The 12,467-nt window shown below is 30.3% G+C and overlaps 1 protein-coding gene across 1 annotated transcript; it reads right to left on the reverse strand.

Annotated features, from left to right (window-relative positions):
- Positions 1–3,258: 3,258 nt before the first annotated feature.
- On the reverse strand, positions 3,259–9,434 carry LOC107879154. The gene is made up of 9 exons (XM_047395429.1): positions 9,288–9,434; positions 7,103–7,198; positions 6,906–7,025; positions 6,625–6,783; positions 5,545–5,945; positions 5,417–5,441; positions 3,812–4,212; positions 3,376–3,562; positions 3,259–3,312 (listed from the first exon to the last, which is right to left on the reverse strand). The coding sequence occupies exons 1-9, from the start codon at positions 9,432–9,434 to the stop codon at positions 3,259–3,261; spliced, it is 1,590 nt and encodes a 529-aa protein (XP_047251385.1).
- Between the last annotated feature and the right edge of the window lie 3,033 nt (positions 9,435–12,467).

Genomic DNA, 12,467 nt, shown 5'->3' on the forward strand with positions numbered 1-12,467 from the left:
CTTCAGCCTATCAAAACAGTCCACCAAAGGACAGATTTGACATTATTTGATTTTTAAGGGTATTTTGGTCATTCCTACTCCAATCCATCCGGTTAAACCATGGATTTAAGTCCATTAAGAGCATTCAATAGCTCATTTTTCTTCAAAATTTCCTAAGGCTCAAACCCCAACCCTACTACTCCAAATTTCATCCTTCTATGTCTCTTGATTGAACCGTAGAAATTTCAAATTGCTTTGGGATTCGAGTTGATCATGTTAAGGGCTTCGAGAAGCACCCTTTATTTTCGTGAATAAAGTTTCGGAGTCGGAAGTTCATATTCATCTTCCATTTTTAGGTATGTGGGGCTTTGAACAAGAATAATTCTTCCGTTCTTGTGCCCGTATCTTTAATTTTTATTATGGATTATTATGAGTTTGGCAAATGAATTTATTTTCAAGATATCCTACCATGAAATTTTGATTATGTATATATGTAAATTGTTCAAGCTTGCCAATTATGATTATTTAATGGATTCATATGGTTCTGTAAGTTGAATTATGTCTAAATAATTTGATTATGAACTTATAAAGATTTGAATTGTAAGTTTTGAATCACATGAGTATTTGACTATTTTCGTTTTATGAATTGAGAGTTAATATTGGGATTCTTGGTGTTTCTATCAAGAATTGATATATTTTGAACATGTATCCACGTTTTAAGTTCAAGAATGAATTATTGGTATTTCTAAGTATTTTCGAGCCATGTGTCAAATTTTGAGCTTCTTTATGATGATTTGAGTTATTGGGTATATTGATATCGAAGTTGCAATGAGCCTTGGTATTTTTTGGATGGTTTTGATGAGTTAAATTGTTGAAAATATTACGTATTGAGTCTTCATATCCTTATCCAAATGTCGAGTGGGTTATGGTTCAATGCATTGATACCTTGTTGATGTTGAGGAAGATTAAAATGTTTTGAGCTAAAATGTGTTGACTTAGGAATCCACAAATTGATATGATTTGATAAATGAGAAAGAGATTTGATTTGGTCTTTATGATAGACCCTTGTGATGTTGTGGTGGATTTCCTAATGCGTTCTGAGCTTATCGGAGAGTAGTACTTAGCACCGAGAGGGAAATTTAGTATTTTCCCAAACCTATGTGCCACCGTAGGGTTGTTTGATGATGATATTATTGGCCAGAGAGCCCGATTATGATTATTATAGTTTTAAGGTCGTACTCCCTGGCAAAGAGTATGACGCTCCCGCCAACGGGGGCTTCAAACGTTGGTATTCCACGTAGCTCACGTGGGGTTGTCAGTTAGAAGAAATTCCCGTGTCCATAAGATTAAGTTTCTTGAATTACCGAGTAACTCCGAGATTTGAGTCAAAGAGTTGAGATATTTATGATGTTTTATGGTCATTTATGATGATTTATAATTACCTATGATGATTTTTGACGATATGATAATTTATGATGGTTTAGGATGATTTATCATAAGTTATGATTTATAATGATTTATATAGATTACGAGATTTTATCATATGAACTGTTTATTATGCAATTACGAAAAGTATGATTTGATATAACTCAAGCCAAGTGAGTCATCATTGTCCGTATGCATGTTTTCATGAAATTGATTATACTATTTATATTGTTGCATGCACCCCCACATACTCAGTACATTTCAAAGTGCTGACCCACATATTTTCATAGGCTACATTTTTACCAAAATGTAAGTACAAGTTGTAGCGCACATATCATGTTCAGCTGGGTCACAGCTCTCGATCGGCAGGTGATTAGTCCTTTTGATTCAGGGACTTGAGTTGTTCAGATTTGATGTGTATTGTATTTTCTGTATTCAGTCGTATTGAGTAGGGGTAGTTGGGAGTCATGACCCGGCTATCTTTGGTCAATGCTAGTGGAGGCTTCATAGACAGTCACTAGTAGTCAATGTATTCAGTTTCAGATTTATATATATATGAGCAGAATTGTGACCGTGTAAATTTACTTTTATGTTGGTCAGACTAAGTTATGGGTTGTTTCCGCATTATTCCTTCTATTTTATGTATTTTATTCAGTTACTTTGAGTTATGCCATATGAAGGGTTAGCTTGGGGTCACTTGTGACCTTAAGCACCGTGTGACGTCTAGGGATCCGATTTTGGGGCATTACACCATTACTTTATTATCTCATTAATTAATTTATTTTACTAGTTGGGGTTAGTTGGGGACATTCCCATCAACTCCTTATTCAGTTCAGTTTAGAGGCTTTCAGACTAGCATATTCAGTCAGTTATTTCAGTTGTTTTGGTCTTGATATACCATACCATTAGATGTTATGTTTTATCAGATCTTTGAACCTTATGGCCTTTCAACCTTTATTTCTGCATTTATACAGTATATTATGCAGTGTACAGGTACAGATATCAGTCATGGGTTAGCTTGTCGTCCTTTGGGGTCATGAGCACCATGTAGCATTTCGGGTGCCTGATTCGGGGCGTTACAGTTTTGATGGTGTATTTTGTCGTGACACATAAAATAGAAATTTAGATATATTGAATTGACAATGTTATTAACATTTTATTAATAGTTCTGCCATAGTGAACGATAGAAAATAGATACATTCTTATAGTATGTATCTCTATTAAATTTATAGATTCAATTTTAGCAAATATATATCATTTGTAAAATATAATTTGTCAATATTAGTAAGATTTAGTAATATAAGTCTGCTAGAATTTGTTATGCAGGTTATAGTCAAACATCTTTTTGATTAATAAAAAGGGTTTGAGATACATAAAAATGTAATAATTTGTTGATTACTATGATTATATAGTAAAACAGTTTCCTTATAATAGATACATACAATTTGAGAAGATGTATCTCATATAAAGTTATAGATACAAGATCTAGTAATTTATTTCACATGTAAAATGTAATGAGTTAGTATTTTTAAGACTTAGTTCTATTAAGTTATAATATAATTTGGTATGCATGTAAGAGACAACATGAACTATCTATAACAAAAGACTATTATAGATACATAATACGACAATGTTGTGATAGTTAATACCTATATTGTAATATATCTTTCTTTATTTTATATACATAAAATTATAAAATACTGTAAAACATGTATCCAATACAATGTCTGTATATTGTGTGGAAAAAATATTATAACGATAACATAAATATATCTTTATGTTATTTAGCATTGTGTTAGAATGTTAATGCAAATGGAAGTAATTATTCATTAAAAAAACTTAATGTATGCTTGTCTAAACACTACTAACATCATCAAAGTTTATATCATCGACAACGTTTTTAATAGTCTACTAGCGACAAAATTAACAACTATTGAATACACAAAACACGATCGATTTTTTTTGTGTGACCTTCATCCTTGGCCTTTGTAGATCGTCATTTTCACTAAAGTATCCATTCTCTGCTTTTACAGATCCGTACTTGCACAAAATACTAGCATATCTCAGACGATGGTAGTGAGCATCAACTTTTGAAGATGAAATGTCTAATCCCTCGCTCAGATACTCGGCATATACAGATACAAATACACCACAATCCCTGCATAAAAATTAGAAATTTAATTAGAAAAACCAATATAAAATAATAAGCTAATGAAACCATCTCAAAAAGTAATGTAATACGTACAAAATTCCACTTTCTTGTTGTGCTATCTTAGATACGTATTCCACTTGAAATAGATCACGTTCGGTCTTTCCCTTGTATGATGCCAGTGCAGTCAAGTTAGATAGTACCTTTTGCTAAAAAAAGTTACTGTACTGAAGGTAAGTAGGAATCATTACAACCAACTTTTCAATCTCACTTGTTTGTGTTCTTTTTCGTGAAGAGGCCATTGAATCATACACATGAATGCATCGATCCTTCAATGCAATGACTGCCAATATCCAGTGAAAGGCACCATCACAGTTAATTGGGACAAAGAACTCATCAACCAAATGCCAAGGCTGACCTATATGTGGACTGGATCCTTTAATGGTGTTAATCAATGTCATCTCCATATCAGCAACCTCATCAGTCTTTGCAGATGCATCTTGTGTGGCAAGCTCCTTGCCAGCGCCAGCATCATAGTAATTCATATATGCCTTATCGATGTACACTTTGAAAAAGCAATCTTTGGTAGTGTATCTCTTGCTTGGAAAATTCTTGTTCTTGTACTTCTTCCTCAAGTAGTACATGATGACATCCAGATACTGTTCAAATAGCAAACAAATGGAATATATGTTACATCAGCCTACCATAACCATTAAAACTGAAAGAAGTACAAATTAAATATTTTATGTAGCTAATGTGATTAATGCAGGTAATAGACAATTGTTTCAACTAATGAAAAATATACATATTAATACAGAAAGATACATGTTTTGTTATTATGTATGTAATACAAAATGGGGGCTAGTCTAGCTACTGTCTGGCCATGTGCATAATTTAGGATGCACAGGAGCTCCCCCATCTAAGGATTTAAGATTAAATTAACTTTTATAAATTAATAATGTAAAGATCTTTTTACATTATCAATGTATTTAACTTGTTATAACATACTTGTAACTTATCTTTTTTTTTTGTAGGTGTATTATCAGTCCAAGTTTTAGTAAAAATTATTTATAGGAGAACTTTTACTCTGTTTGTGCTAATTATAGAAACTCATGTATGTAGTACATGTTTTAAATTCTGTTACTTCATTTCCTTTGTGTCACAATTGAGCATTAACACAAATATCTACATCTAAGAATATAATGGCTTCTTTTTTGATTTTTTTTGGATATAACATGGAGTTTGGAATAGTCTGTGAACACCTTAGTTAATTTTACACGAAAGCTATTATCTCCCAAGATGCATAACTAAGATTAAGTGACATCACAATCTCTCTTTACATACATAAATTTATATGTAAGGGTGAACCAGTAAATTACAACAAGTGGTGATCCTCTTTTCTTATGTCTGTGATAACTTTTTCTGCATGGGCTATGAAAGATCAACATTTTACTTAGATACATCATAATATATGAAGATACAACTTTTTACATTATGTATATAATATAGGATAAGAACTGAAGAAAAAATCCAATATTAAGACTGCAATAGATAATCAAATTTGCTAGAAACAAGTTGGTTTGCATGATTTTTATATTAAATATATCATCTAACTTATTTAGTCAATCAAAAATATCATGTCATAGACATTAATACATGTTATATGTCATAAGGTTTGAAATGTATGTGTCAATGGAAATGTTATTTCAAGACATCGCATTTTTAGATTTTGAATATACATTATGAAAATACCTCATAATTCCAGCACTTGTTTTGTTGATACATCAGGTAGAACTAGTTCTTGAATTTTGAAAAAACAACTATGAAATCAAGCTGACAAAATACAAGATTTGAACATTTAACCTTGTAATGATCGTCCTTATCTTTCCTGAAACATAACAGTGCGGTACATTTAAAAAAATAGTAATAAAAAACATATCAATTTTGAATTTATAATAAGAAATTTGTGTACAAATTTTTTCATGTGTTGCCTGTAAAGGCCTTCTTTAATCCATTCTTCAAAAACTTCTATCTCTACATTTGGTGAATTCCCATTAATGTCATAACCTTCAAATGGATATTTTTTTCGCTCTGTAGAAAAAAAAATCTTTCCTTTTGTACTTGATCCAAAATGGGTCAGGAAAGGTGAATGAAAAATCTTTGATGGCTTCCTATTCCATTGTGCAGGTGTCTTTTTAACTTCCGACACAATCTTTTTTGGTGTAGAAAAAGCAGACACAATTGCGGTGTCACTAATCATATACTCATCAGGAGTTGGTGGTGGAGGCTTGTAAATTGTCAATGCCATTTCATGCCCTTGAACTGGAAAAACACTATCAATTGGTTTTATTTCTTCAACAATAATGTCACTCAGTTTCTCAATTCCGTCATCCTGAATATGATTTCAAAAAGTAACAAATATTCCATAACTGTCAGCAAATTTTTTTTTACTAAATTATATTGTTACCACTGAATTACTGATACTGTACTACATACATAAATGCTAAATTAGATACAAAAGGTAAAAATATGTATCTTTCATTGATTAACATTAGACAGACACAAACATATTACATATATGTCTTAGTCAATATTTTATCGTACAATATATATAAAAACTCTAAGAACATCATGCTTTAGATATAAAATAATAAAAATGTATCTATAAGCTTAAAAACATATATCTAATAAGAAAAATATGTATCTTGTGTAATACGAATTTCAATAACAATGCAACTTCACTATATTCAATTCAAAGCAATAACAGTAAGTCACAGATACAAGTTAGCACAACATGTATCTAGGTACTAATAAACTTGTATCTATTGTAATAAGATTTTCGGTAAAGTTCAAACAACACTACATACAAATCAAAGCATAAACAATATCAAAAACTACATATATAACGACATGTATGCTAGTATTTATTAAAAATCTCAACTTTTTTTTAATATCATAAAATCCCAGACAAACACAAACCTATTACATGTAGTTCTGAGTTAACATTTTATCGTAATGTAAATGCAAATATGGTCATGTCAATTAAAAAACACATAATCAAAGTTAATTACCTTTTCTTGTTGTTCACAACTTGTGAAATGTGATAGTGCTTGGTTAAATTTATCCTCTTCCATTTCAACTGATTTGTCCATTTCTTTCACTGGACTGTCTGCACAACTTGATCCCGCAACATGAACAATATTTTCTGAGGAATCACCATCTTGACGGATCTTTTATAGAACATTAATATAAAATATATGAACAATAGATAACACTTATGAAATGTCAGTAAACATTAAGATATACAAACAGTATATGAGTTATAAAATGGTAAATATGTATCCATGAACACCTTCATTTTATGTGGTGTTTTCATGACAAAATTCGGACTGATGGGATCACTATTGCCTTCAAAATCAGCAACATCATCTGAATGATGACCCTCTTTGTGGCTTTCTTTTGTAACATTTTCCTGTAACATATGAAATAGTAGCAAGAATAAATTGAATATATTCGTTACTAAATGTATGTTTTTTAAAATTATGTTACCTTCTCAACAGTCTCATTTTTCGACTGCAATGATTTCAAAACATCAGTGAATCTATCATTCATCACACGCTCTAAATCACTGAATTTCATATCAATCTAATATAAATGCGTAGTTGATTAGTTATACTGTAGACTAATCAAAAATTTATACGGGTTAAAAAAATAGAGCCTTACGTATGTCTTCACATATGTCTTTATATTGGACTCTAATGAATCTTAGTCCGCTTTAACCAAAAGCTCTTTCCTACTTGTGCGTGTAGAGTAATCAATCTCTTTACTTTTTTGTTCTGCATCTGTTGGATTGCCCAGTATTTGTTAAGTATAAAAAAGAACACAAAGTAAAAACATTTTCATTATGAAAATACAATAACAGATGTTGATATGGAAATACCTGCCGTCTATTTTCCTTTTGAGGACCGAGTCTGACTTTGTTCATTATTTTCTGATCTTCTTCCTACAGGAACATCCTGTCCACTCTTTGATAGATGTGTAGATATTGTACCTGATACATGAATAAACTTCCTCATTAAAAATTGCGGAGGCATCATACTAAAGTCATCAAAACTATCATGATCTATGGAAACATAGGGTAAATTGACTTGGTAACTCCTCTGCTCAGGATTTTCAGTTGATGGCATCGAAGATGTACGAGGGTGATTAGATGGCAAAACTATTTGGCGGCAATTCAAGTTTTTTCAGCTCCTCCGCATTTGGAATAATGTTGGAATCTAAACACTATGTACAAAAATTTTATACATTAAAAATGATTACGATAAAAACTTAAAAATATAATGCAATGTATGAAAAAAAATTCAATCAGCATCAGACCTTGCTAAACATTTCGGTCATAAACTGATTATACTAAGGTCGAACTGAAACAACCCTCCAATTCAATATACGAGGTATGTTATTACCCTCCTTCATAGCAACTTTGGTATCAACATTTGAACATAGTTCAAACATCTACACATTTAGAACCTGAGGGATGCCACCTGACCAATAAAGCTTCTTTTCCATGAAAAATTCTTGCCTAACTGAGGCCATTAACTTTGAGAAAGACATTTTACCCCAAGAAAAAAATTCATATTTTTCATCTTCAACCATTTGAAATCAGAAAATAGAATGGGACAAGCATTCAGCTATGAATAGATGAAGGTGTGGATGAAGTATATGATTGCCATCTGAAGGGTATCCTCTTTGTTTTCAAAATTTCCTTTCAGAAAATAGTCCACCAATGCCTCCTTATCAACTTCATTCGTTGATTGGGGAAAATACCTTCTCATTAGCCGGCTCGGATAAGAATCTTCGTATTTGAAATCATTAATATTGCCATAACAGTTTAAGCCAGTTATCAAAGCATATTCATATATGGAAAATCTAAGAATCTGGCCTTTGACAAACACATGTATTTCTTCTTGATTTGGTTGCTTGATTTCGAGCATAAGAAGACATTTTGTTATTTGTTCAATATAGTTGGAAAGGGGTATGTTGAGATAACATCCGAAAATGGTCTTCTCAAATAATTCTAAAACTTCTTGGCCGACTACTTCTTTAATTTCATCCTTAAATCTTAAGTTGTACAAACTTACAAATCTAAGAGGATGAGTTGGAATTTTCTTAATAATGTAATTCAATCCCAAAAAATAAAAAAAATGAAAAAATTATTTGAGATGCAACAAGTTTACTCTAAGACAGTACAATATATACAAAAGCACTAAGAACATAATACATTAGATACAAGATTATACAAATGTATCTTTAATCTCTACAACATGTATCTCAGCGTGAAAAAATAGATCCTGTGTAATTCTAATTTCAATATCATTTAAACAACACAGGAAACATATCAAAGCATTAACAGTAAGTCACAGATACAATTTAATACAACATGTATCTTAGAAATAAAACATGTATCTATTATATTTAGACTTTAAGTAAAATTGAACAAAACTAGATACAAATCAAAGCATTAATAATCACTCACAGATACAAGTCCACTTAACATGTATCTATGTACTTATGAACTTGTATCTTTTGTTATATTAATTTCAATAAAACATAAAATACACAAGATACAAATAACTAAGCAACAAAAAAACAGATAAACAATGAAATGCTAAACGTATCATGCAACCCCAAATATGTATCTCGGCCTAACATTCAATAGATCTGAACATGCAATTACCTTGGGAAGTTCATCTCTGGAAATTGCTTCGATAATTCTTCTTCTCTTGGCGGGAGCTTTACTTTCAGGACTGTTGGATCCCCTTTTCTTAGAACCACTTTCTTTTTTCTTGTCCTTCTTAGAATGCTTTTGCGGCAACTTCTTCATAATTTGGGGATCGTTTCTATGCTTTGATCTATTTTCATCAAAGCCAATAAATTCATAATCAAAACTTCCGGGAACGAAGTTAACAACTTCATGAGATTCTTTGATACTTTTTAATTAAGAAACCCCAAGACTAAAGGAAGGTCCCAAATCTCTATTCATAATGACAATTCAAACAATGACGCCTAAAAAACAATTAATCGAAGAAATTGCTCAACCAAATCACCCAAATTTTACTTTGTAAACTTAGGCGCAAAATAATTTTTTTGAAAAAAAAAAACGTAAAAACGATTAGAAGAAATTGAAGCGGATTTTAGGGAGGAAAATTAACTTGCTTCAAAGTTTTGAATTGAATGAAGAAGTTGGATAGAAACCACTCCACAAATTGCGGCATACGGAGAGGGAGAAGTGGGTTATTTTTGGTAAAGAATCGGCTTTGTAGTTGGGTGTTTTAACTTGTATCTCAACTTTACTAAAAATTATGAAATGTTGGGATTTAAGTAATTTTTTAGAAGTGGGGTGATTTTTAGAAGTTTAGAAACTTTTGTTGTGTATTTTGGTAATTTTTTCCAAAAGAATATAGCACGAGCCTAATATATATATATTTTTTCTCAATTTATGTGACATAAATGCTATAATTTAAATAATGAATTACTAAAATAATTGAATTTTTTAATTATTATGATTTTTAATATTTTTTCTGTTACTCCAATTTAAGTGATAGTGATATAATTTCAAGAATCAATCAAATATTTTATTTCTTTTATATTTTTTAAGTTGTCAATTATGTGATTTATAATGCTTTCAACATAATTTTTCAATAAGATATTAATACTCTCTTCGTCCTAGTTAACGTGTCTTCTCATTTTTAAATAATATATGTTACTTTATGTCTTCCTCTATCCCATCGTAATTTCTGTAGCACTAATATAATGTCAATAGTCAACCAAATATTTTATGTTGACATATCATTTTGTGTCTATTTTATTTTTTTTATGAAATATTATTAACTTTTTTAATATTTAGAAGACCATAAAAATTAATTAAGGGTGATATAATAAAATCACGACTGAAACAACGAAGCAAACATGTCTTAAATGACTTATAACAACTAATTAGAAGTGATGCAACAAAATTACTATAAAAAATACTTGTGAAGAAAATATAAATGGGCCTTATATAAGACATCAAGTTAATTTAAAACACCATGAGTTAATTTATCATTTTATTTCTATTTTATTTTTTATTAAATATTATTAATTTTTTAATATTTATACTAATTAATTAGGGATAATATAGTAAAATTACAAATGAAGCAGCTGAAGCAGGCAGCACAAGCAAGCATGTCGAAAACGTGCCTGCTTATCACTCTTTATTATTAAGAGTAAATCAAGTTAATTTAAAACACCATGAGTTAATTTATCTTTTTATTTTTATTTTATATTTTTTATTAAATATTATTATTTTTTTAATACTTAAATGACTTATACTAATTAATTAGAGATAATACAGTAAAATTACGATTGAAGCAGCTGAAAAAGAAATACAAGCAAGCATATTGAAGACGTACCTGCTTATCACCCTTTATTATTACGAGTATGTATATATATATATATATATATATATATATATAACACTTTATGAAAGTATATAACTCGATCCTTTTCTAAATAAATTTTATTTGTTCCATTTTTGTATATAATCCCAATACAAAAGCAAAAGAAGAAGAAAAAAAGAGCAAAGGTCACCACTAAAAATGGAAAACAAAACCAACTTTTTTATTTTTTGGGGGAAAAAAATGCACACAATAAAATGCCTAAAATAAGTACTACGAACCAACATGGGTTGTGGTGCAGTGGATGGGGTTGCTCCACCCTTAAACAGAGGTCGAGGGTTCGACCTGGGTATGGAGAAAACTCTGTTGGGACGCTGCCACCTTAATGGGCCCTGCAACGCGCGATCCGAATTAGTTGGGGCTCCAATTCGGGCACCGAATACCGGATGGGAAACCAAAAAAAGAAGTACTACGACAATTTCCATGCGCATTTACATATTAGGTTAGTCTAGTTATGAATTATCTATATCTCCTATATATATATTATAAAGTATAATATATTATAAAGCAGAGGACGAAACATCACAATTAGCCAAGTGGCAAGTTATTGAGAAACCGCACGACAGTTTTACTACAAAATATGGTAGTGTTGTAGAGTAATAAAATTTTGAATTATAAGAGATTAGAAACATTTGATATTGAAAATAAGATACTATCATTTATCAAAAAATGATTTTCATAAGCTTAAAAATAGAAACTCATGGTTGAAGAGTTTTAAATAGACTTTTACTCTTTGTAAACTTATCTCTTTTAAAATTTAAATGTTCTAAAAAATATCTGAATATAATTTAATTAAATATTAAATGAAAGATAAAAAAACAAAACACTTTTATGGGTTTCTATATGCCTATTTTTAAAAATAAACTAGTTTAACCGCACGAGTCTCGCAAGTGTAATCTTTAATTTTTAAAATTAGACGATTTTGTCTATTGCGAAGATTTTTAACGAAGTGCAAAAAGTTTAAATCACATCTCAAAGATCCTTCATACTTTAATATAATAATATAAGTTCAAATCACTTCTCAGAGATCCTTCACACTTTAATATAATAATGTAAACATAACATATATTTTATTGTAAGCACATATATATTTTACCACCAGAAGTTTCAAGTGGTTAATGGATCATCATTTTTGTTTTTGTCATGCAGTACTCTTTTTTTTGTTGCTAGAGGCTAAGAGGTGTGCATCTATTTGAATCATATTTGTAGTACGATTATATTTTTATTTTTTAATACAAAAAAGGGCCAGAAATACCCTTCAAATATTGAAATTGGTTCAAAAATATCCTCGTTAACCTATTGAGCCAGAAATACCCTTCAAGTATTTAAATTAGTTCAAAAATACCCCCACCTCCCCAATCCACCTTTATGGCTCAAAATTACCCTTGTAACAAATGATTTTTTTAAATCATAACTTAAAA

Source organism: Capsicum annuum, chromosome 8, assembly GCF_002878395.1.
Source record: "Capsicum annuum cultivar UCD-10X-F1 chromosome 8, UCD10Xv1.1, whole genome shotgun sequence".
Lineage (NCBI taxonomy): Eukaryota > Viridiplantae > Streptophyta > Magnoliopsida > Solanales > Solanaceae > Capsicum > Capsicum annuum.